This window comes from Poecilia reticulata, chromosome 16 (assembly GCF_904066995.2).
Source record: "Poecilia reticulata chromosome 16, P_reticulata-male-v2, whole genome shotgun sequence".
In the NCBI taxonomy this organism is placed as follows: Eukaryota; Metazoa; Chordata; class Actinopteri; order Cyprinodontiformes; family Poeciliidae; genus Poecilia; species Poecilia reticulata.
Genome location: NC_088845.1, coordinates 13,357,659 through 13,382,506, shown reverse-complemented (window position 1 = coordinate 13,382,506; position 24,848 = coordinate 13,357,659). Strand labels below are relative to the sequence as shown.

At 37.6% G+C, this 24,848-nt stretch overlaps 1 protein-coding gene across 2 annotated transcripts; it reads left to right on the top strand.

The window, feature by feature from the left end:
• Window positions 1-816: 816 nt before the first annotated feature.
• Window positions 817-24,373, top strand: lpcat3 (lysophosphatidylcholine acyltransferase 3). 2 transcript variants are annotated; one of them, XM_008431403.3, is made up of 13 exons: window positions 817-957; window positions 5,093-5,200; window positions 8,868-8,974; window positions 10,333-10,426; window positions 10,548-10,585; window positions 13,749-13,927; window positions 14,062-14,170; window positions 14,283-14,369; window positions 15,963-16,126; window positions 18,990-19,137; window positions 20,464-20,619; window positions 22,801-22,944; window positions 23,026-24,373. In XM_008431403.3, exons 1-12 carry the CDS (start codon window positions 873-875, stop codon window positions 22,918-22,920), a joined length of 1,395 nt encoding a protein of 464 aa, XP_008429625.1. In that variant the 5' UTR covers window positions 817-872; the 3' UTR covers window positions 22,921-22,944; window positions 23,026-24,373. The 2 variants fall into 2 exon arrangements, with proteins under 2 accessions (XP_008429625.1, XP_017164740.1); XM_017309251.2 differs by having other exon boundaries at window positions 8,865-8,974.
• The last annotated feature ends 475 nt before the right edge of the window (window positions 24,374-24,848 follow it).

Below are 24,848 nucleotides of genomic sequence, written 5' to 3'. Positions count from 1 at the left end.
ATGAGGCAAAAAAGGGTTGTGCCTGCCTGTGTATATTGATGTGTAACATGACACTTGACAAAATGTAATGTTTACAGGTTTACTGTGTAGAGTCTTTTATGACTTTGCCTTTTTGTGTTTTTATGACGCAAATCTCTTTGAACTGCTGAAATGTGCTATACAAACAAACTTGATTGATATATGCAAACATTTGACTTAAACACCTAATTACCACGAGGAAGAGACACAAATTATGACAGATATCTGTCTTAACCTTACAAAAAACAAATATGAACTCGAGTAACTTATGGAGGAAAGGTCCCTCCTCTTTCTCATGCTATTTCAACAGCCAATCACCATCCAGCCGGTAGTATTCATACCCTGAAGCCTTAGATACCTTTTGCTTAAAAATATGTGTCCACATTTTTGTGGATATAAGCGCTTCTATTATAGTAAATACTGTTTTAAAATCATATTACCGATAAAATAAAACAAAAAACGAAGGGATTTTGTATGTTTTATAACGTTTTATTTCAGTGCCCATACTTGTTGTACCTTCTACTGGCCACATGGGGGCAGACTCGGTACAACGTTCCCTCGTCTGTTTTCAATGAACATAGTTTTTCTTTTTTGCTTGCTTCACGGTCAGATAGGCTTACTGCCCACATTTGGTTATTTCGTAGCAAAAACTTTAAGAAACGGGATTCAGAAGAAATTATTCCTGATATAATAATGATGAAGACATCAGAGGAGGACCTGTAGGAGGAGAAAACCTGACAGTTAAAGGAGGTCGAGCCGTTAAAGCGTGGATATGGGGTTGAGCTGTTAAAAAAAGCGCACCCTCCAAAGTTGACTGACTCGTCGCATAAGATAGGATTCCGCCCACAAGAAAGATGGCGGCTCCCTTGCTGGAGAAACTGTCGGAGTCTTTAGGTTCGCCGGAGCCAGCGATTCGCCTCATCTTATCGGTTTTAATCGGTGAGTTTGGCCTGATGAATATGTCGGTGTGTTAGCCGGGAGGGCTGACAGCGGTCCGGGTGACAGCATCTAACTGCTGCCTGTGTTTTCTGTAACTGTTGGTGTCAGCTAACTCAGCCATTCAACTGCAAAACAGCCTTTTATGTGTGTGACTAAATCAATAATACTATTTAAAAATTAACACACCCGTTCTCATAGTGCAATCTAAATATCTAGGAGGCTAGGACTTAAAACATTCAAAGGTTTTCCTACAAAATCTAACTAAAGGCAACTGTGTGATGGTTGATTGAGTAAAAATGTGCAGTTGGAGACTTTAGAAACTAATTGACCACATTTTGGTTGAATTGTCAGTGGGCTCATGTTTCGGTGGTGCACATGTGTTGGTGGAGGTGAAAGGACCTGTGTGCTGGCTGCTAATATGTGCCCTTCAAGTCCTCATTTCTCAGTTTGAAAGAGGTCTGAAGGACAAAAAGTGACACAATTCAAACTAAATTAAATAAAATAAAATAAAAAACGTCTCAAAATGATTTCTTATTTTAATAGATTAGACTATAAAGAAAAAGTCAGTGTGAAAACGTAATTCAATTAAGAAAGGGAAAACAAAGAGTGAAGCTTTTCAAGTGTTTACTCTGGTTAATTTTTAAGGAAAACCCAACATTACGTTTCTCAGAAAATGTTATTACTTGAAATTAACTAGAGAAGATCTTAAAGCAGAAATGCTAGTTACTGAGAAGCAGGTACGCTTGGCTTGACTTGAATGAATGACATGCATTTCTTCATCAGTGCAGCATGGCATGGGTGCAGTCAGCCTGCGACTCTGCTGAGGTGTTAAAAGAAGATTGCTTTAACAGTGGCATTCGGTTTGTCTGTACTGTCTAGTCATCATCTTCTTGACAATATAAGGTATATTCCCAATGTGATGTAGGTCAGGGAGGTTTTATGACCAATCAAGCACAGTGATATATATGGCAGTCATTAAACTTTAAGCAGTTCAGACCTGCTCTGACTTTGGTCTTGAAAAATCACAGTGAAATCAAATCCTATTTAGTCATATGTAGCCACATACATTCAGCACAATACTAATACAAAAAATTAACAAAATAAACTCTTACATGGTTACAGGTAGGCCACTCATTCTGATTTCTCTTTAAAGCACACTTTATCTTTGGCTTTACCATCGGACCTGCAGGTTTATTATAGGTTTAACAGGAAGCCCTGATTTGGATGTGGCATCTGTGTGTTGGTGTACTAGTATGGCTATTTCTGTGTACAGGAAAAGCAGGGCACGTCAGTTGGTTATAAAAACCCAGACACACCTCCAAGGTTTTAGCACTCGTTTTGACGTCGAGTTGGGAAATAGTTCAGTTTTGTGAATGCAGCATGACACAGAGTAACCTCTCCAAAATGGGTTACAAATGTTTGCACCTCAGAGAGCTGGCCCTTGTGAACTTTGCTCCAGCACATGTACACGTCTGATTTCCTCTGGACTCCTTCCAATAATACTATGTAGTCTGAATGTGGCTATTCAGATTCGACTTTGGTTGCGTTATCCTATCGAGTCATCCTCTTACTGCATGTTGCTAAAGGTTTGTTGCATAATACAGCCAACCTGTAGGAACTGTCTTGCACTAGTATCATTAATTTTCAGGGGTTCCTTTTACTTAGTGCTCTTTTAGTTTCCCCCACCCTTGCATATTATTTTACATTTCACACATTTAAATATTAAAAAAATGTTAATATGAAACAAAAGTAACCTGAGAAAATGCAGTTTTTAATCGATGACTTAATTTATTAATTGAAAATAATTATTGATAAGTGCGATCAATCAAGTATTTGTGGTAACTGTCAATGAGTCTGTCACATTGCTCTGAAGGAAATATGGCTCACTCTTCTTTACAGGATTCTTCTAATACGACCATATTGGTAGATTTTTGAGCATTATTGACTCCAGTCGGATTTAAATCCAGACTTGGCCTTTCTCAATAAGCAATTAATCGCATGATAAATAAAAATGAGAGTAGGGCTGGACGATACGGCTGGAAAAGATATCAGTCGATATTGATAATTATTGATTAGTTTTTTGTTTTAAATTTCAGAAATATTGCCCAGCCGGTGATGTGGCCCTCCCTGTTTTATTCACAGTTTTCTTCTTGAGCTCATGAACCGTTTTAATGCCTCACTAAACATGAATTTTTATTTTTAAACGGTTACCGTGCACATAGCAGGCTGTTGCTAGGTAACCAAAGAATAAGTGGGTTGTTGGGTAACCAAAGAGTGAATGAGTTGGTTGATATCGTCAGCCTAGCTTAGTTTTCTTCAGGAGCAATAATTTCCATTCAGATGATTAAGATTTATTGAAGCTCCATTTTGGGACATCATAATCCATTTTATTCATAGTTTCGGTTATAGGTGGGTTTTATTTCCATTTTATTTGTTGTTTTAGGTTTTTATCTTTTATTTTGGATAGTCAAAATATCTTTCAGTTCCAGTGTTTTGAGACGCTGGAACAAAAGGAAAGTTTCTTGATCTGTGCTAGGGCGAACTTGTATTATTTTGCCATTATAAATATACTACTTGAAAATGGTCTCCAAACCTTATTATCGTTTATCACAATAATTACCGGGACAGTTTATTATCCAGCAAAATTTGCTGTCATGACAGGACTAGACTAGGATACTCCCTTTGAGACAATCAGAGGTGGACTTTCTGGTGTTTTAGCGTCGTCATCCTGCATGCTTTGATTGTAGCCAGCCTTGCAGTCTTACTGCTTGTTGTCGATGCGTTGAAGAAGCAAAGCCGCTCCAGACCATTGCATTACCACCACCTTGTAGGGCTGTCTGAAATGTTGTGTTAATTCTCCACCAGTTGTAGACAAACCCCTTCTAACAAGTTCACCTTTGTTTAATCTGGTCAGAGGATATTTGTCCCCAAGGTATTGGGTATTCAAATGTAAGATGTGCTTTTTTTGCTCAACATTGATTTTCACTCAGGAAGTCTCTAGTGGTTGCCATTTTTCCCATTGAATCAGGAACTCTGAGGCAGTGCGGTATGTAGTGCTGTAGATGTTCTTGGCTCCTTTCCTCCTGGATGAATCGGGGCTACACTCTTGTATTGATGTTGGGAGGCCAACCACTCCTGGGAGGGTTCACCTCTGTTTTTCCTAATTTGTGAATAATGCCTCTCACTTGGTTCGCTTAGAAATGGCTTTGAAAGTCAAGCTTTGCTTTTTGAGATCTTTTAGTCTACTGCATGTTCTTCTTCTACTTGATAAATACAGTCATCATTTGAAAACTATTTTTGTTTACCCAAAGTTATCTTTGATAAAGAGCTAAACAATATGTTGAATCACAATGGAAACTTGTAAGGGACTTCTGACAGTTGCCATACATTCTGCAAATCAGCCAGTTTAACAGGATCCAATTTCCTTGCTTCTTTAAATCATGCAACACTAGTATGGTGTTATTTGATTTGAAACATTGTGTGACTAAAATGGGGAAAAGGACTGAATCTGTAAGGAGAGGGAAGACTTTTTATAGCACTACGGTCTTTGATTTACAAAGCTACAAAATGAAACATTTTATGACATTTTCATAAGAAAGAAATGACTGTTTCTGTTTTTTTTTCTCTTTCACGAAGCTTACAGAACCATTTCTCTAAGATGATTTGGTTTGAATCCGCTTTTACTTAAGTATGTTCCTCATATATAAATCTTGATATTCTGACTTCTTGGAGGTTTCCGTAGCGCTCAACTTTATGTTTGCTTATCACGTAAACTTTGGATTGCGCTAGACCCAATCAGGTGAATTTATTCACTGTTTGGAGATTTAAATGTGACTGAATTTGATGGCTCCCTCGTTATCAAACCAACCTGCATTCCCTGATTGCGTTTACATACAGCTTCAAAAAGTCCATGTTTTGTGAAAAACAAACTTTACCTTGATCACAGAGCGCTAATCCGTCTGTCTACAACACACCACACAATCTCTCAAATGATTTTAGCAGGCTTCATTGTGTGTACGTGCAACTCCGTTCGCCACAAGGTCACTGCTGTTGATATCAGTAGTGAACTGTGGCTCACTTGGCTCAGCCGAAGACACGCACTAATATATTTCTTCTGTATCTCTTCCTCCTGCAGGGTATCCCTTCGCCCTGGTGTATCGTTGGTTCCTTTTCTACCAGCCCACCACAGTTATCCACTTGTTCCACATTTGTTCTGGCTTGGCGCTAGCAGCATTCAACTTTGGTGAGATGGAGAGGAAAATGTACAACCGCTGCAAAGATTTTCACAGTACAACTGTTTGATTTGCATCTGCAATGGGGGGAAATGTAAAACATCTGCATGTAGAAAAAAAACAGCATTTAGTTTGTGCACATTTATGACGTTAGATAATCTCCAAAGTTTACTGCTGGAGATCTGCATTAAAGAGTGCCAAGTAAAAAACCTTTCTATCCGACCATCACAAACAAAAACATCTGGTGTTTGTTAACTTAATACTTTAACTTTGTGTTTTTTTTCAACAAATGCTGCAGGTGTGTTTGGTGCTGAACAAAGGAGGATAAATATGTGGAAAGCCACCTGATACTTTCTAATTAAGCACGGTGGAAAATATATGATGCTGTGCCCTGATTTTCTGGGAATCTTGCTAGATGAGATGGCATTATGAGATTTTATGAAATAACATTTTAAATAAAAGTCAAGTGCTCTCTGCCAGAAACCTAAAGCTGGCTCTCTGTTCTAATCAACACAGAACCATCTCAGTTCCCAGAAATAATCAGGTAGAAAATCTGTGAGGTGAGGCAAAGACAGTCCAGAGGACTCTGGATGATATGGAGGGATTGTGCAAGATCCCTCTCCTTGTACATTGTGAAATGTTGTGTGAGTTGCTAACCTTCCTGTCAGCACAAACTGAAGTTGAAATGCTATTGGTGGTTTGGTTTGTCATGCAGACAATCAAAACCACATCCTAATACTCTATAACTTCCAGAATATGAAGTTGGATGTTTTCCTGGAAAAATGGCTCTCACAATTTGAATCTTTCTTTTTCTTTTCTTTTCTTTTCTTTTCTTTTTTTTTTTTTTTTTACAGTTTACAGCCTTACAAATTAAAATAAATCCAGGTGACCTTTGCGTTAACCAGGTCATAGGAAAAGTAGGTGTTATGTGAGTTTTTTTGTGACTTTTGCCCCACTAAATACAACTACATGAGTTAAAGAAATTTTTTTTATGTCTTCTAAAATGTTTCGTGTGGAAAAAAAACACAATAGAAAAGGAAGTCGTTTAAAGCATTTCACACCTCTGGACCACAGAGGCTTAAACTAGTCCGCATCTAACAGTTTTATTCCAGTATATCCTCGTGTTTTTGAAAGTATTTAAGCATTTATTTTGTAGGAAGTCTCTCTCTAAGGCTCAGTTTATTAAGTTTATTGGAATGAAAACAAGTTTAATGTGTTTATTGTCACTGATCAAAAGGCTTTCTTTCCGTTTAATGTCTACTAAACACATAATCATGATTTGTAGATAATTGACTTTCTTTTTAGCTTGCTAACCTCCTCTTCTCCCTCTGTTTCTTCACCACTGAATTTCTTCAACATACTTGAAGGAAATTAGAAAATCTTGAAATAACTTAAGAAAAATTTCCCAGCATGGTTGAAATGTTGACAGAACAGACCGTTCAGAAGGCTGCATGCCTCAAAATGTACTAAAATTGTGGCAAAGGAGGCAAATGCTGCTCAAAATAAATGAAATGGCTAACATTCATCCATGCATATATGCAACAGTTATTTCATTACATTCACTTTTTAAACCATCCTGTACTTCTTTAAACAGGTCATTTCCTTTCTGAAAGATGTAAAAGTTTAAGTATTTTAAAAAATGAGAACTGCTCTTAGCAGATTTCACAATCTGCTGATATCATCTTCTTTCAATTTCTGTTTGTGGATCCACAATGTGAGGCTGTCCTATAAAACTAAAGATCATTTAAAGATGAGCTTAAAATGACAATACCATTTTCAAACAATTAACCCTGAAGTTAAGTTTGGCAAAATGTTTATCTGTGCATCTACGGATCAGTCTCTGTTTTGCATTTGGATGAATCATCAACTTCTGCTTAGTCACTTCTAGGGAAGTGCATTTAGTTCTCTTTGACTTTGCCAGCAGGTTTAACCACAAGGAATGTGCATCTAAATATTCCCGCCATGCAATGCTGGTGCAGACTTGTTCCCTTAAAAAAAATAGATAAAATGCTGTAAATTCTTAAGAAGTCAGTCTAACTAATCAAAACTTTGTGTTTAGTTCAGATCTGAAGTAGATAAACAAATGGATGCAGGATGTGGCTTAAACGTGTGTTTCATTTAGCTATTAAGATGATAATTATTATGCTAGTAGAGGAAATAACTGCTAATTTTAACGAGTTAGCCTAGTTTGACAACTATCCAAGCTTGTTTTATTTTTAAACCAATTGGTTTGCTCATTTAATTATTTTGGGACTCTTTTTCAGGTTCTAAAATTATTTAAACTACTATTTATCTAAAGTCAAGTGTGCCAAAATAATGGCACACTTCAGTAAAAACAATGGAAAAGCTGTGTTTGAAATACATTCTTTATTTTCGTTTGTGATTTTAGGTGGGAAAGTATCAACCAGGTGCAGCCAATAACATTCACTTCATTAGCTTATTTAAAAACAAGGGATTTCTGTCTGTTTCCTGATGTGTTTTAACACAACACCAGAGTGGAAGGACATGAGCAATGACCCTACTGAAGGTACTCTTATCTCCCGTCAATCTGGGAATGTTTATAAACCCATTCCCAAACAAGTTGAAGTCCAGACTCCTAGATGTGGACGTCCTAGTAAAATCACCCTGTAAAGTTGAAAGAAACACGGAAAAAAGGGTTTTCCCATTGAACAAGTCTGACTTGTTTTCAAAGGCTCCCAGGCGGCAATGCCAAGCGCTCTAAAAAGGGCATGGCAGTTTTGCTTTGGTTTGTTAATGTTAACGAGACACATTACACCAACAGAGTAGAATATAATATACTGTATTGTCCCTAGAGGAAATTTGTCATGGACTCAATGGACCGACGTAGAAACGTCCAAACGTTGCTGTTCGTTAAAACTAAACATTGATTTTTAGCTCAAACTCTTCAAACACAGTGATAGTTTAGGCTTCTTTTACTTCTTTGGAGCCACGCACCTTGCAGTCACTGAAACTTGGAAGAAATTGGGTCGTCAACACGGCAATGGACCCAAACATGGTAGGAAATCTAGGACAAAATGGCTGCAAATGGCAAAAGTTTAGAGGTGCCACACCTGTAACAGAGCAATGCAGAAGAAAATGTTGATAAAGAGCTGAAGCTGCAAAGAAGAGTGGACCAGATTTCCTCCACAAAGTCATGGAGAAAAGGACCTCAGGATATTACTGCTGACTTTTGCTGCCGATTAATGAGATTTGATTTAAATTATTTTACAACCGATTAAAAAACAGCTTGTTTTTAATCACGTCCTGACTTGTAAGACACAAGGGCTGAAACTGGGTGTAACTTTATTTGCACCTGAGATTAGACAAGCAAAACTTCTGAAGCAATAACAAATCAGCTTCTACCAAAGTAAAAATAATGAGAGCCTGGGCTGCATTGTGGTCAAGTGCCATTTAGAGTTACTTCTAACAGCAAAACATTGATTTCTCCCTTTTCTTTCTTTTGTGGCTTCGCTTGGACTTTACAGCAGGTCTGTAGCTTTTATCTTCCTCCTTTTGAAAACTGCTTTTATGTTCGTTTTGTGTTTTCTGTCTTTGCCTTTCTCCGTCTCGGCCGATACTAAAATGTGTAAGGAAAAGCCCTGTTGACGTTTTGAGTCCAACAGGTCACGCTCGGCTGCACTCACCTTCATCTCCCCCTTCTGTCCTCCTTCCTCCCAGGCTCCCAGCTGTATCACTCCACAGTATGCGTCTTCGTCCAGTTTCTGATGCTGAGGCTCATGGGGAGGACGGTAACGGGCGTCCTGAGCAGTTTTACATTTCAAATGGTGAGCGTTCCCTCATCTTTATTTGCCCCGGTTAATGGATTTGTGTCCAAACACCAGGCTACATGTTTCTAGAAACGGACTGTTGGGTATTTGCATGTTCTTTTCTACAATATATTTTACCACCTTTTCAGTCTGTTATGGCTTTAACCTTTAATTCAGATTTAAACAGGCAAAAATCTCGCTGCCCCTTTTTGCCAGGGATCATTTGAGCTTCTCTCTTCCATCTTTATTAGGAGCATTTTGATTTTATGAATTAGCATAATATAATAATCGTCTTCTCTTCAGAGGCTCTTAAAAGTGAGATGAACCTGAGCAATAAATGATGAATACCAGTGCTGCAGAAATCTAAAAATTAAGCCAAATGCAGCAGGTTAAATTAAAATGACTCCGTCTTTCACACTATTTAAATGCTTAATTTTGCCATTTAAATGCTTTTGATAAAATTGGCTCATGGGGATGGATTAGAAACCACAGAAAAATGTTTTGAAATAATTCGATTTTTATGATATCAGTTAAATAGGCGGTGCTCTTGTAACGTCATCATCTATAATAATATAGGAGTGCCCTTATCCAATATTAATATCGGATATCAATCCGAGCTAAAAAAAAAAAAAAAAACGAGTATCTTTTATATCAACCTGCATCTAAAATCTATCCAGAAGGTCTTGGGTCAGTTGTTCTCATTCCTATTATTGATGACTCTTATTAATAAGTAATAATCACTTGATCAAGTCCTTTCTATCAGACCAAACGACAAAGTAATAAAAGTATGTTTGTGTCAATACTGTCAACATCGGTATCGTCCAATACTCAGAGCCGCAATATCAACATTGGATCAGAAATTAAAAAGTTGCATCGGATCACTCCTATAATAATATGCTGACAGGGAGCATGCAGCAGCAGGTGGGGGAGGGACGGTACCAGTGTGATTAATACAGATCTCCAGTGTTTCCGGCTCTTTCTCCGACGTGATTGGAGGAATTAAAGCTTCGGCTTTAATGGCCCGTGGCTATTTGGGAGCTTCTGTCCTTCATTTCAGGTCATTACCAGATTTTAGAAGCTGTTGATGACCAAATTGTTTCCATTATTTTTATGCTAAAATATAAAATCTTAGAACTCCAGTCTTCAGAGCTGGTCTCTTGCAGATTGGAGATGTGTAATGTCTACTCAGACATACACAGTTTAGGTATTTGGCATGCTAGCAGGACTTTCTACAACTTGAATCTTTGCTGAAGATCCATTCGGTCTCAGCTATGTTGGAACATTGCTAAAAGATGGAGGACGACCACAGCTTGCCTTGTAATCTAACGATGCTTACAGCGACTGTATCACTTCATATTCTGTTTGTGTTCCTGCAGCTGTACCTGCTGTCGGGATACTACTACACAGCAACAGAGGAGTATGACATCAAGTGGACGATGCCTCATTGTGTCCTTACACTGAAACTCATCGGTGAGTAGATCACAGCCGATTCTACTTTAATCATAAAACCAGTAACTCGATTCATTTATTTTTTCATGACGAGTTTAGGCTAAGTTGTCGCTCACAGTTTCTGATTTTTTTTGGTTCACAGGTTTGGCATTTGATTTCTACGATGGCGGCAAAGAACCAGTGAGTTGGCTCATCTGTTTTGCTTACATTTGGTTACTATATTATCCGTCCAATGGGTTCACTGTGTCGCACTTTATTTGCTCTCATTCTTATCTCGTAGCTTCCCGTTTTTCTTTTTATTAATCATATCTTAGAAAAAAATCAAAGGGAAGGAGTTTTCAGCAAAGATAATGTCTGGGGGTTTGTCTAAACTAAAAATAAAGAGTATAAGAAGTTATACTGTGAGGCTGCAGGGCTTTATGTGTGAATTATTATGGTAATATTTACTCTATATCAGGACTCTACAACTCCAGTCTTCAAACACCTGATTCAAGAGGCTGAATTACCTTCCTGCCATGTCAGCAAGCTTGTTTAAACTTTCTCTTGAGGACTAAACACTCTTGTATTAGATCAACCCTGCTCCTCAAAGCACACTGCCCTGCATGTTTTAGATGTTTGCCTGATTTAACACACCTGATTGCATTCAACAGAATCCTGTTAATCAGGCATCAACTGAAATCAGGTGTGGAAAACATTCTAAAACATTCAGGGCATAGTGCCTGGAGGATCTGCATCAGAAACTTTTTCTGCTAAAAACTTTGGGCTGCAAAAAAATGGCTAATTGCGATAACATAGCTGAATGTCGCACTGATGATATCAATTATGATCACCACCTTTTATGAGCTTTAGCAACTCATTCACTTACATCTATCACATGTCGGTGTTTAGAGCAGTGAAAGCCTCGATGTATTGGTGGAAATGATCATATATTATCCCACTGAATATTTAATCCCAGCTGTCCTTCGCTGTTGTGCTGTTGCCCAATTCAATTTACCCAATTCTATTGAAAAATAGACCTTTTGAAGACTTTGCAAATTCATAAATTAAGCAGAAATTAACAAGTAGATGTACAGTAGAGTATGAAGCTTTTATCCTCTCCTGTCAGTCATTCAGCGATAGCAACAGATAATTTAGACCGGAGCTGAACAATATATTGAATTGTTGTTGCATTATCAGTGTGTATTATATCACAACCGCACTTTGTGTTACTGATATTATATAATAACCCAATGGGATAAACTTTAACCTTCCTTAATGATCACACGAGGGCTGTTTCTTTAATGCCAAAGCTCATGGAGAGGGACGGAAACACGGTGTAATAAAATAAGGATTGATAAAAGTTTATCGCAATTTTCATCTGTAGTATCTCAAATATTGTCCTAAAATTGTTAAATCCTAAATGAGTCGCTGTCTGGGACAGCTAGAGACGTATATCACCCCTGATCTCTAAAAACAGGACGGTCTGCAATCCAGGCCATGGAAACAAAAGGGCTTTTGTTTAGAGAGGAGCTGGTTTGATGATCCTTTGTTCTAAAACCACAACACTTTCCCTTTTAGTTACACATCGCAGTACAGGTGAAAAATAACAAATGTTTTATCATCATATAGCTCCAGTCACAATTATCTGCTGTTATTTCTCCCTGAATTCATTTACATTTATTTTTTATGCACTCTTATTGAAAACTTTTACTTTGTTTACTTGCTGTGGAAAGTTCTGTTCATTTTCAGCTGAGAAAATAAACGTGCGACAATTTCTGATTGTTCATTATTGGTTTTTATTAAGTCACACTTATTGAATCCTAATTGTATGTTTTTGTTCTGTTTTTTTCACTTGTTTCTATAAATGAGTTTAATCTGAATACTAATTTTCTTAGTTTTTAATAATCATCCCAGGACCGTTGAAAGGTTCCCAGCTGAAACGTTCCCAGCTGAAACGTCTCCTTGAACCTTTTCATATTTTCTAACAACCAAACATTTCAATGGATTCATTTGGGATCTTAGACCTACACAGAATAATGTTGATTTATTTTTCTGTATTTAGTTTTGGAAACAAATGTTTTAATCCTTGCACGTTTTGCATTTGTTCCTAGCCTTCAGCCCTGAGTTAATTATTTGTTGACCCAGCTTTCACTTCAATTACAGCCTTTTAGCAGTTTTGTGCCTTTAGAGACTGACTTTTTTTTTCTCTCGTCACTCTTTGCAAGCTCAGTCAGTCTGGATAGAGAACATCTGTGTGCATACATTTTCATAGATGGATTTAGATCTGTAGTGTTGCAACAGCAGGAAAACACATGGATACTCCGATGGTCGTTTCCTGCTGGACAGTGAATCTCTGTCCCAGTTCCAAGTGTTTTGTAGGATGTTACAGATTTTCTTTCATTATCTCTCTACACACTCATCTTGCCCTCAACTTCCTTGTCCCTCCTGTAGAATAGCATGGCCACAGTATGATGCCTCTGCCACCATTTTTTTTGCCACAGATAACGTGTTTGCAGGGTAATGTGCACACAGTGTTCACCACAAACGTACATTTTGTTCTCATCTGAGTAGAGCAAGCTTTTCACAGTTTGTTGTTTCCCTTACATGGCTTGTGACAAAGTGTGAACAGGATTTCTTGTGGCTTTTTTTCTTGCCATCCTTCCATAAAGGCCATATTTTTTAGAGAATAATAGTTCTCCTGTTGACAAATTCTTCCAACTGAGTTATGGATCTCTGCAGCTTTTCCCAGAGTTACTGTGAATTTCTTGGCTTTTTCTCTGATTAATGAGAGAATTGGGTTTAAATAGATGGCCTTTTCTTCTTACGTCAGCAGTACCAATCAATAACAATATATTCCGCGATAGAGGCGTGATCAATATCAGTAGATGATGCATCTGTTAGGATATCCATTTGACTCTGATCCAGAAATGCTCGGCATTCTGGGAGATGAAGGCAGAGGAGAGACGTTATCTGCTCAACCTTGAATGGTGGTTACTTAGCAACAACCTGCAGAGTAACTTGTGGTTACCTAGCAACAGTCTGTTGAGTAACAGGCGCAGCAGCAGTTTCAGGTTTCTCTGACGTGCCTGATAACTTAGAAATAAAAAACAACGCCTTGCGGTGGAAACTGTGGCTAAAATGGGACAAGTCACCAGTTTCAAGATTTCAGATATTTGAAACAAAAATATCTGAAATCAACTGATATGAAGTACTTACCATGATGCGTTTTTCAGCCACGTCGTCCAACATTTGTCTGTGGTTGTTTCTCTCTTATTTTATTATTTTATTATTATTTTATTTTTCTCTTATTTTTTTTTATTTCTACTGATATCTATTCCTTGTTTCCCATGTGTTGTAAACCCAGTCGCAGCTGAGCGCCGATCAGGCGAAAGCCGCTCTGCCATCAGTTCCCACGCTGCTCGAGGTCTTCGGGTTTTCCTACTTCTACGGTGGGTTCCTGGTGGGCCCCCAGTTCACGATGCGCAACTACCAGAAGCTGGTGTCGAGGGAGCTCACCGACTGCCCCGGAAAGCCTCCCAACAGGTACAAGAGGGGAAAACCAGGAGCGATCCGGAGAAAAATGAGCAGAGAGACTATCTTAATTAGATCTCTGGTTAAAAAGACAAAGCAGAGACACAGCCCTTGAGTTAACCTTTCTCTCTTAATATCTGTTTCAGTGTTGTTCCAGCTCTGAAGAGGTTTGCTCTGGGCTTTCTCTGCCTGGCGATACATGCAATATTTAGTCCTTTTTTTCCAGACACCTACCTTTTGACAGATGAGTACGAGGTGAGAACATGAGTCATGATGTGCAGTTTTAACACAGATATGAGATAAAACATTTATGTTGTTTATTTTTTATTCAAGCTTTCTAAAATAAAAAAACATTTCCTTCCTGTAGGCTCAGCCTTTTTGGTACCGCTGTGTTTTTATTCTGCTTTGGGGCAAAGTTATGCTGTATAAATACGTCAGCTGTTGGGTTATAGCGGTAAGTCGTTTCTTTATTATCTCAACTGGGCCAAATGTGTTGCATAAATGCTATTTACGTCCTGTTTTTCTTTCTTTTTTTAAATTTTTATTAAAATAGCATTTAAATGTTTATGTGGGAAAGAAGCACAAATCTATTATAACTCACTCATTATTAGAGCTGGGTAGTCACATTTACTCAATTCCATTTACTTGAGTAACTTTTTAAAAAATTTACTTTTAGGAATATTTTTACTTCTGCTTGAGTATTTTTATTATGAGGTATCACTACTCTTGAGTAAAATTTTTGTCTTTTCTACCCACTGACTGAAGAACAAACATGTTTTAACCAAAAAATCACCAGGAAATGACACACACATGCAGTTTTTGTTCAAGATTCATAAGTTTTATTTTGACAGAAACTGATTTGGGAAAATTTTCTTTTGCCTTATTTTGGTATTTTTTGTTATTTATGTGAAATACTGTTGTTTTCGCTCTTAAAATACCAACATTTCCACTTATCTTCATATTTTGATCTGTCTGATAATGTACTTTTTTATTAAAGGATTGATAATTTAATTAGCTACTCGGTACTTGAGAACTTTTTAACAAATACTTTTTTACTCTTACTTGAGTAACTTATTGGATGGCTACTTTTTACTTTTACTTGAGTAAAAATATGTTGAAGTAGTGCTACTTTCATTTAAGTAAAAAAAATTTTGCCCACCTTTGCACATTACTGTGACTGCACAAGACATGAAAATCCTTTGAGATTATAGTGAAATTTTGCCGTGAAGATGCCTTGAGGATGTGATTATGCAGTGGAGATACAAGTAGCTTTTTAAAAGACAGAGTAAAGAGCCACAGGCTGACCTGAAGCAATCTGCAGAGATGGATTCAGATCACACTGCAGGCCTCACGTTAAGCCAAGCAGCCTCCACTGAGAAAAGGCAAAAGACGAGACCAGCTATGAGAGAAAAACAACTCTGGTTTAATTATCATTAAAAGAGCTGCATTTTGGGAAGAGGAAATACCAGAGGTGGGTAGATTACCCAAAAATTAGCAATACTTCATAATGAAATTACTCAAGTAAAAGCAAAAAGTACAGCATAGTAAAAATACTCCGAAAGGTGCATTTAAAAAGAACTAAGAGTAATTGAGTAAATGTTAGTTAGTATCCAATTCTGGAAAATGCATTGATGCGTTCTGATTGGTTGTGAAATGACATTAATAAATGAAAGAGCGTTGTTTATCAATAGTCTGTCACAGTGTGTGGCTGTAGAGAAAGGTGATGAATTAAAATTAAATATTTATTTTCCCATGATCCTTATTGTTTCTTAGAAAATGTTTTTCCCATCAGAGCTCGTTTTACTCAGGATTTGTTAAAAAGATTCATGTTGTTCTTCTACATCAATCACATCAGCTCTGTGGTATTTCAGCCAAAGCAAACCTGACTTTTTATTACTTGGTCTAATCTGTTCTTACCTTCTTACAGCTGCTGTTCTGCAGAAACATTAAATTAATTTAAATGTCTTGTATGATGAAGCTACATCAAACTAAGAAGGTTTTATTGTTTCAACAAATGCTTTGTGTTTTTGGGTTTTATTTGTCTTAGGAGGGTGTTTGTATATTAGCTGGTCTTGGCTACAACGGCGTAGTCAATGGTAAACATCAATGGGACGCCTGTGCCAATATGAAGGTGTGGCTCTTTGAGACGACGCCCCTTTTTGGAGGAACAATTGCGTCTTTCAACATCAACACAAACGCCTGGGCTGCGAGGTCAGTGGGGTTTCCAACATCTGTATTGCTCCCTAAGCTAAAGTGAAGCGGCGTTGTAAAAGTTAAAAATTAATGAGCTATCAGCAAAGCAGTAGTGGAAACGGTTCAATTAGTTATCCATTTATGGCTTTCCTTTCCCGAGAGAGAGAACTGGCATACAATCAGAATCCACACTTTGTGGAATAACAACAAGAAGGAAGCAGGCATCCAGGTCAAAAGGAATCATTGACAATTTTCAGCTCAAGTTGTGCACATTAAATTCCTCCAGCACCTGACCCAGTTCAATGAAGACCTCAGCAAACAAAGCAATTTATTTATCGAGCTTATGGTTTATTACACGGTCCATTTCCGCTGGATGCTATAACAACTTTTGCTTACTCTTTCATTTTCCGCTCTTCAGACTGCTTACGAAGCAGAAAACTGAGCAGAGGAGGGTTGGCTGTGAAACTGAAAATATTAAGGGGATGAAATGTAGGTGATAATTTGCCTTTAGTGAACGCAGAGCATACTTGACACATGAATGATCTAATTGCCTATTAATAGAGTCATGTGAACCAATTTTGAATTTCTGCTCCCAGCGCCTCAATAGTTTAGATCGAATGCCTTCGTGTCGCTCAGAAAGTTAAAAAGGTTTATAATATTTAACACCAGGCTGAAGTTTATACACACTTTTCATCTGCATTGATGCCATATTATGCTTTTTCTCTATTGGTGCATTTGACCTGTTCTTCTATTCTGGATGGAGTGACTATAAAAAAAAACATAATAACTGAGTTATTAGAATTTAGGGTTTTTTTCCTAATTCCTTCACAAACAGCATAAGATGTACAGGTATACATACACCCAATACATTTTTAGGTTAACTATTCAATAGCAAATGCAGAGAAGCCACTCTTTTTGCTTACTGGCATTTCAAGTCTGAATTTGTGACCACTTTACTCATCAGAAATTGTAGTTTCAGGGATATTCCACCATTTTCTAAAAGGTTAATAACAGAGTTCACTCCTCCTAAGCCAGTTTTGATGTTTGTTCTGAATCTTTTTCCTGTTGGTGCAGTCCAGTCAGTTATGTGAGGTAAAGTTACTTCCTTCTTTGTACTAAATCAATCTGCAGCAGCTGGAGACCTTTATGAATCCTGAATGTTTTACCGCTGGAGAAGGTGCTTCTTTCTTGGCTGCAGTCCATGTTGACGTTGCGCATAGTGTGGCCTTGCTCCAGGTTGTTTCTTTCAAACCAACTTCCTTTCATTCGAGTTGACAATTTGGGCCAGATAAGCATAACTTTGGTGCAGCTTGCTGTTCCAGCGGGACGCTGTTCCCAAACACGCATCAAACTGCTTCTTGAAAAGATAAACAAGGCAAACTTCAACTTTCAGAAATGGATCCGGCCTCAACCGAATTTAAAATTTATAAACTATTTCTAAAGATTGGGTCTGTGCCTGCAGTAATGTCTGTGAAGTCCACTGCTACCGATAAGAAGAATAATCAAATATAAAGCTGGAAATAAGCCAGAAGCTCGTTGAGGGCTACAAGAATGTGTGTTTTCTCTGCAAGTTGCTCAGTGGCCTTTAAATACCAATATTTGTGTCAGTTTAATACACCGAGGGTCAGAATTGTACATATATCACTTTCAAATATAGAAATTATTTCACTCACATTTAGATTTTAAAAACAGTTTTCTGTTGTATCGTTGCTCCACTTTAAGAGAAAGTACAACAAAAAAACAGAATTTTATCAATATTCATAAGCATGATGAACTGTTTCTATGTGCCAAAGCAGAAAGCCACATGAAGCTAAACCTTCTAACATCGATGTCTTATTTTTTTTTTTTCATTTATATTTTCGATTTATAGATTTCTAAAGCAAAGACGAGGTTTGCTGGCAAAAGTCCTGGCAAAGCAGATTGCGAGAATGAACAGAAATAAGACCCAGTTTCTTATTAGCTTTCATCAGTTTGAGGAATGTTGATTCAAATTCAATAATTTTTCCCAAAGGGAGATTAAATGTTGTTGTTAATCAGCCGAGTGTCTTCAGAGAGTCTTCATCCATGGTGATCATCAGCAGGAAGCATCTCCAGCAGCAGCCAGTCTCAGAGAATCTAAAGAAGCTTCTGACTGAAGACCATTATGACATGCTAATAGTTCAATATCAACTCCTAGTTTCATTTATGAATTAAAAAAATCACAAGATAAATTTATAAATCAGTAATTGTAACCAGGTCATGTTTATAAATCAAAGTAAATCTGGAAATGTGTCATTGAGTAATCCTGATTTTTTTTTTTTTTTTGTCGCAAACATTTTCAAACAATTAGTTTTCTTTATAACCATCTTATAACTCAGTAAGTATTTTAAAAACAGCGCTTGGCATCATATTTTGTTTTTATCTTATTAGTTTAACACATGTTTAGCTTTGCAGCTTCCATCTGCAGATTTATGATCTTCTTCTAATATGTCATCATGTTTCTCTCAGATTTAGAAGCAAACATGACTGATCTGAAACAAGTTTTTTGTAGAGTTTAGACCATTAACCATCTAACAGGCAGCTTGCCTGAAGCCCACTGAGGCTCGTCTGAGTCTGTAAGCAGCAGCACTTCCTGCACTCATTTGTCAGGCCGTCAGCCAGTGCAGAAGCCTGCCATCAGCGCTCACACAGAACACAATGTGTGAACTTGACATCTTTCATATATATCTACGCTTGATACTTTCTTAGAAAATGTAAAGTTCAAATGTACTAATGAACTCAGTTGCTATGCAACGACGACTTGCCGGTGAGTTCGTTCAAGTCGCTGTGACAGCTGAGGTGTTTCTGACTGCTTTTATGGCCAAAAAGGTGATTTGTGACCTTGTCTTTTTCCTCTTTTCAGACATGTGTTCAAGCGGTTGAAGTTCCTGGGAAATAAGACCTTGTCTCATGTGGCCACGTTGCTCTTCTTAACCATTTGGCACGGCCTTCACTCTGGATACATCCTGTGCTTCTCCATGGAGTTTTTCATCATCACTGTAGAGCGGCAGGTTTGTTTTCCACACAGAACAGTTAGGAAAAAACAAAAGTTTATAGATAGTCCCAATTTTTTCAAGCAGCAATGTAATATTTCAAATTAATCTTGGTCGGTAGATCAGATTTCAAGACTTTTTTTGCAAATTTTCTGTCAAACATCTGACTGTGACATCAAATTGTGATTAAAACTTGAGGAAACAAGACAAGTAGAGGACAAAAGAAGAGTCAAATCTGAAAAAAACTATGTGTTGCTAACTCACTTTTAATTATTTCTTTAAACCAGGACTGTTGCAGAGTCGAATGGCAACTATAAAGTAATTGAAACACAATAATTGAGTGCACATTTGAATGTTTCAGTGATTTTTCTTTAAACTAATTCAATTTAACAAATACAGACTTAAATATTAACAGTAGATGACCCGCATTTTGGTGAAAACTGCATTAGCAAGTTGTGCCTCTACCACATGGTTTTTGCAGCCTTTTGTAGGCTTCTGCTGCACAGCTGGTCAGATTTAAGGGACTTGACAACTGAGGGTGCATTCACACCAGCCCAGTTTAATCGGGCTGGTTCGTTTGTAGAGGTGTGAATGCATAATCAAACTTTGATGCGAACCAAAACCCAAACTCTGGTCCACTTAAAAACCTCGGTCTCTGTTCAGTTGAAGTGAACTTTGGTGCATTTTGAATGCATATGTTGACCAGAGACCTCTACTAAAGAAGGAAGTGAAGTAGAGCAGAAGGCATTCTGGGTAAATACAACCAAAACAAACACCCATGTCTAACGGTAAAGGGAGAAATGACTTGTAATTTTTTACTGAAGTCACAGAAGAAATCCTACAGCCACTGAAATCTGACTCTACTCCATTTTTGTGTATATTTTGTGAAGAAGCAAGTTGTGCTGGTATTCTTCTGAGGTTTTCGTCTTGCTTCCTTCAGTAGTACTTCCTACAGCGCCACCATAGGCGAGGGAGGGACAGTTCGTTCAATTAGTTTGGTTTGTTTGAAACAGTGCTTTGTGAAAGCAAACCAGCTGAAAATGTAACAAATGTTGCAGTTTTGCAACATCTGATTTCACATGTGAAATCAGATTGCTATAAATTTCAAGTATTTAGCCTAAGAAGACTTGATGCCTTTGCACACTAGTATAGTAAATCACTTGTGTCAGAAATTTGTCTCTTTATGCATTAAAAATACTATTTACATTGATTTACACTGTTAATTAGAAGCACACCATTCTACTAGTACTTAAACATTGATTCAACATTGTGGGATTAGTTTATTAAATCATATTTTTGCTGTGTTTTTATTATCATTCATGTGTTGTATGTTTTTGTGCACAGGCCCAGGCTCTCGTGCTGGACAGTCCCCTGCTGACAAGCCTGGCCAGCAGCCACTTCTACCCCTTCGTCTACGTAGTTCAGCAGTTTATCCACTGGCTCTTCATGGGGTATCCTCTGGTGCCATTCTGCCTTTTCACCTATGACAAATGGCTCAAGGTAACTCGCATCTCCCGAGGCTACACCTCTAAGAAGATAAATCTGCTTGGGGATCTTTTTTTACCTCGCCTATATTTTCCATTTTCAGCTCAGGGAGCGCTTTGAGTATGATATGCAAAACAGTTCTTTAAACTCCAGAGGTGCACTGTAAATAAGAGCACAAAGGGCTCAGCTTGGGAGGAATATGTTGCTAAGACAGCAGTGAGGTGTTGAAATACAGCCCAGGGTCCCATTTTAGTGAATTTATAGTGAGCACACTGCAGGCGGATTTTCCTCTGAATTATTTTCTCCTCTTTTACTACGGTTGGTTGGATGCCCAGACGTTGCTCTATCTTTTTACTCCGAAAAAAAAAATTAAAAAATATGCACATGAAGTCGGTGAGAAAGCAAATGAAGTTGTGAAACGATCTGTAATTAGTTTGCAAGTTTAAGATTTTGCCATAAGAAAACCCTGTGGTTTCTTGTCGGAGGCTTTCTCAGTAAATCTCTCTGTAATCTGCTTGAAACAAATTGATTAGACGGCACTAAGCCTTTGTCTGCCATGGCTTACTGTTTTGTTGCATTAGTTGAGCTGAACTAAACTGTGTTTGGCTGTGGACCCGGCACACTTTTGTGTCAGAACCCCTGCTGGGGCCAATAAAGTGCTTTATTAAACAGAAAGATGCTGCCGCACAAAGCTGTGCTGTCCGTTTCTCCTAGGGAGCTTTAAGGATTTATAAAACGTGCAGAAACAGGAGGAATATAAAAATAACGCATCAAAAGGTTTGTAGGGAAGTGGTAATTATTTACAGTCAAAACCAGAAATTTACCTACACCGAATATAAAGACATAGACTTTTTTTTTTCTTACTGTCTGAAGTTAAACATCTCTTTTTTTTTTTAGGTTATTTAAAGTTACCAACATGATTTCTGTTTGCTAATGCCACAATAATGAGAGAGAAAATACGATCAAACAGGATTTCTGTTTGCTAATGCCACAATAATGAGAGAGAAAATACGTCAAAGATTAATTTATTAATGGCTTTGAAACCAGAAGTTTACACGGAGAATGATCACTGCCTCTTTAAATAATGAGGAAAACCTCTGATGATGTCATGGATGTGGACTCTTCTGATTGGTTAACGGACTCATCTGAGTTAATTGAAGTCACACCTGGAACACGCTGCTGAAAGCAACATGAAGATCACATGTTGCTTTATATTTAAATGTGTTTTAGTCATAAACCCAAAACACATTTAGAGACATTTCAGCCACATAAAGACTCCGAAGAAACCAGTAAAAAAGATTAATGTCATGGAGCCGCCAGTCCAATCCCTCAGCCTTATTCCAGTGGAGACTATTTGTGGTGACAGTAAAGATGTTTCAGAGACTAAACCGAGAAATCCACAGGAACTGGTGAATATAATCCAGTTGTCCTGCTCACAGGTTCTGCAGGCCGATCGACTCCACACCACACAGATGTGAAGCGGTTCAAAGAAATGGTCTTTATCCAACTTTCTGGAGAATTATTGAACAATTCGATAATTCACCAGAATGCTACAAGTTATCTTGAATATGTTTTTTTTTAAGGAAATAAAACTGATATTAAATTTTTCTCACTTTTTGAAGATTGATAACAAATTTGATTTCGATCTGGAGCTGCAGTGTCTGCAATGGATTTCTGTATGCAAATCAAAACTTGAATTTATTTCTGTTTTCAACACATTGCTTTTATTTTGAGTACAACTACGGCTCCACAGATGACAGGATTATACTATCAATTTATTCATGAGATTAGCGCACAGGTTGTGTTTATAGTCTGTACCCTGGTTGTGAGATTTCCTAAATGTTTCCAACATTTACAAATGCAGGATTTCCCATGACCGACGGAAGTTAAAAGCTCCAACGTTCAGATTGGAGAAATATTTTTGCTGCATTCTGTTCAACTTCCACACCTGAAATTTGACTTTGTTTCTGAGAAATACATTTTTTCTTGTAGCTTCTTAAACATTTCCTGCTTTGTCCGACATTATTTAAACTTCTTTCTAACTGGGCATATTTCTCTCGAAAACCATTTCAACAGAGAAGTCTGTCTACTCGTTACCTGTTAAGAAGAAAATATTTGATTTGTTTTAGTTTGAATCAGCAAATTCATGTGGTAATTCGGCCCATCTTTAAAGTGTATCTTTGTTTTGTTTCTCAGGTGTATTCTTCCATCTACTTCTGTGGTCACCTGTTCTTCCTCGTGGTTTATTTAATTCTGCCATTCCTCCGTATAACTCTGGTGCCTAAGCAGGACCGGAGAGAGAAGAAACAAGACTGAAACCCAGTTCTGACACTTGGAAAGGTGAGGGATCACATTTTCACCTTTTCAATCTGCTTTTTTTCAAATTAATCCAGAGTGAACTAAACTTCGTTTTCCTTCCAGGTCCGTTCAAGGCTGAAATTCCTCGACCCTGAAAGGGAACTGTGGCGTTCGGGGAGCAGAACACAAGCTATTTTAAGGCCTTTAGTAATATATAAATATGAATATATGTTGATGTAAAAACAAATTTCTATATATTTTTGTGTTTTTAAGTGGGAGGGGTGGTTTTTATAAACATTTTGAGAAAATGTTTACAGGAAATTACCATTGTGCCACACGGGGTAATTGTGAACCAATCAGGGGCAGTTTCCTGCTTGTTTATCGTTATCACTTTCTTCTTTCTTTGTGGGAATTTTTAAGACTTGTGGAACCGAAGAGACTTTTCATGCTGTCGACACAGGATTGCACTTATGAGTCACAGGTTCTGTTTTTAGGCTCCTGTGTTTTTGTCGTTTCATTGCCCCGTGTCTGGCGCACGCATTCAGCAGCAGCAGCACTAAAACCAAACAGAAGGTTTAAGCACAGTGCCACCATTTATATATGAATATAAATATATGTATACATAACACTTCCTGATGTCATGACACAACATGCACACGTTTCTGCAGAAAGGCTGAGGCGATGACGGGCTTGTTTTCCCTGCAAATGGCTGCTAGTGGTTATACAAGCACTGTAAAATCACACACTGTACAACTAAAACCCGACTCTAAATGGCCTTGATTCAATGAATGTTTGTTCTGGATTTAATTTGATTTGTAATTGAAACATTTTAGGAGTTTTTTTTTTCATATATATATATATATATATATATATATATATATATATAAGGTTTTATGTACATGAACATTTCGAAGTTTTTTTTGTTTTGTTTTTTTTCTATAAGATGCATAATTTTCCTGCCTTTCAGCTAAACCTCACTTTTAAATGCACAAATGTGAAAGTGAATCACACTCAGTGGTGCTGGTCCCTCTGTCCACTCCGATCTGTGTGATTAGGGGCCATACGCTGTGTTTTTTGTTTTTTATATTATTAAACACGCGGTGGCTATGATTTCCACTACAGCCTGCCCCGGTGTTTCTAACAGCAGGCTGTAATTAATCAGAGTGAAAGATCAGAACCCAAATGCCTTGTTGTAATGTGTACATCTCTGGGTAAGGGTGAAATTTGCTGCTGCTGCCGCCGCCGTCCTTTCACAAACTCGAGGACAAACCTCACTGTAGCAACGGCCCAGATTCCAGTAATATTTATACAGAACATGCTGATTATTAATTGATAACTTGCTATTTCAAGAGGCTCTGGGTTTGTAGCCTTATCTGAAGCAAACGTACAAAAAAGAAAAACGTTGGGATGTGAGAGGTGGATGTGATTTGAAATATACTTTTGTAATGTTTAATAAAATGCTGCATTTTAAGCAAGTTCTCTGCAGTTTATTTATGAGCTTTAGAAATAATAAACATCCTGTGGTGTTTTTGTTAACAGATGTGCTCTGGAAATAAAACAGATGAATTTTTATTGCAGGATTATACAAAATACAACTTTAAAAAAAATGCAGACTTAAGGAAATCTGAAGCATTTGAGTTTTTGAACTGCAAGAGTTCTTCAGTTTTTCTGTCTAATTTACTTTCGTATTACTTTTTTTTTTACCTTGTGGATTAGTTTTATTATTTCTTTATCTTGTTTTCAGATGCGAGGGTGGTGCTGCTGTTTTAAATTGTTAAAATCGGTCCAACTATTTCTATAATCTGCTTTGTATGTTTATGTCCTATTTTGTTTGTATCTTGCAGTCGCTGCACTTCTGCTCTCAAAGAATTTCCCTGAGGGAACAATTAAGTATTTCTTATCTTACTTTCACAAGTGGAGCATCACAGCTTTCACCGTGACGCTCC

Coding starts and splice junctions, on each gene's coding strand:
- lpcat3 (XM_017309251.2), top strand. CDS start 873: ATGGCGGCTCCCTTGCTGGAGAAACTGTCGGAGTCTTTAGGTTCGCCG. Junction 10,427..10,547: donor CCTTACACTGAAACTCATCG/GTGAGTAGATCA, acceptor TTTGGTTCACAG/GTTTGGCATTTGATTTCTAC. Junction 20,620..22,800: donor CCTATGACAAATGGCTCAAG/GTAACTCGCATC, acceptor TTTGTTTCTCAG/GTGTATTCTTCCATCTACTT.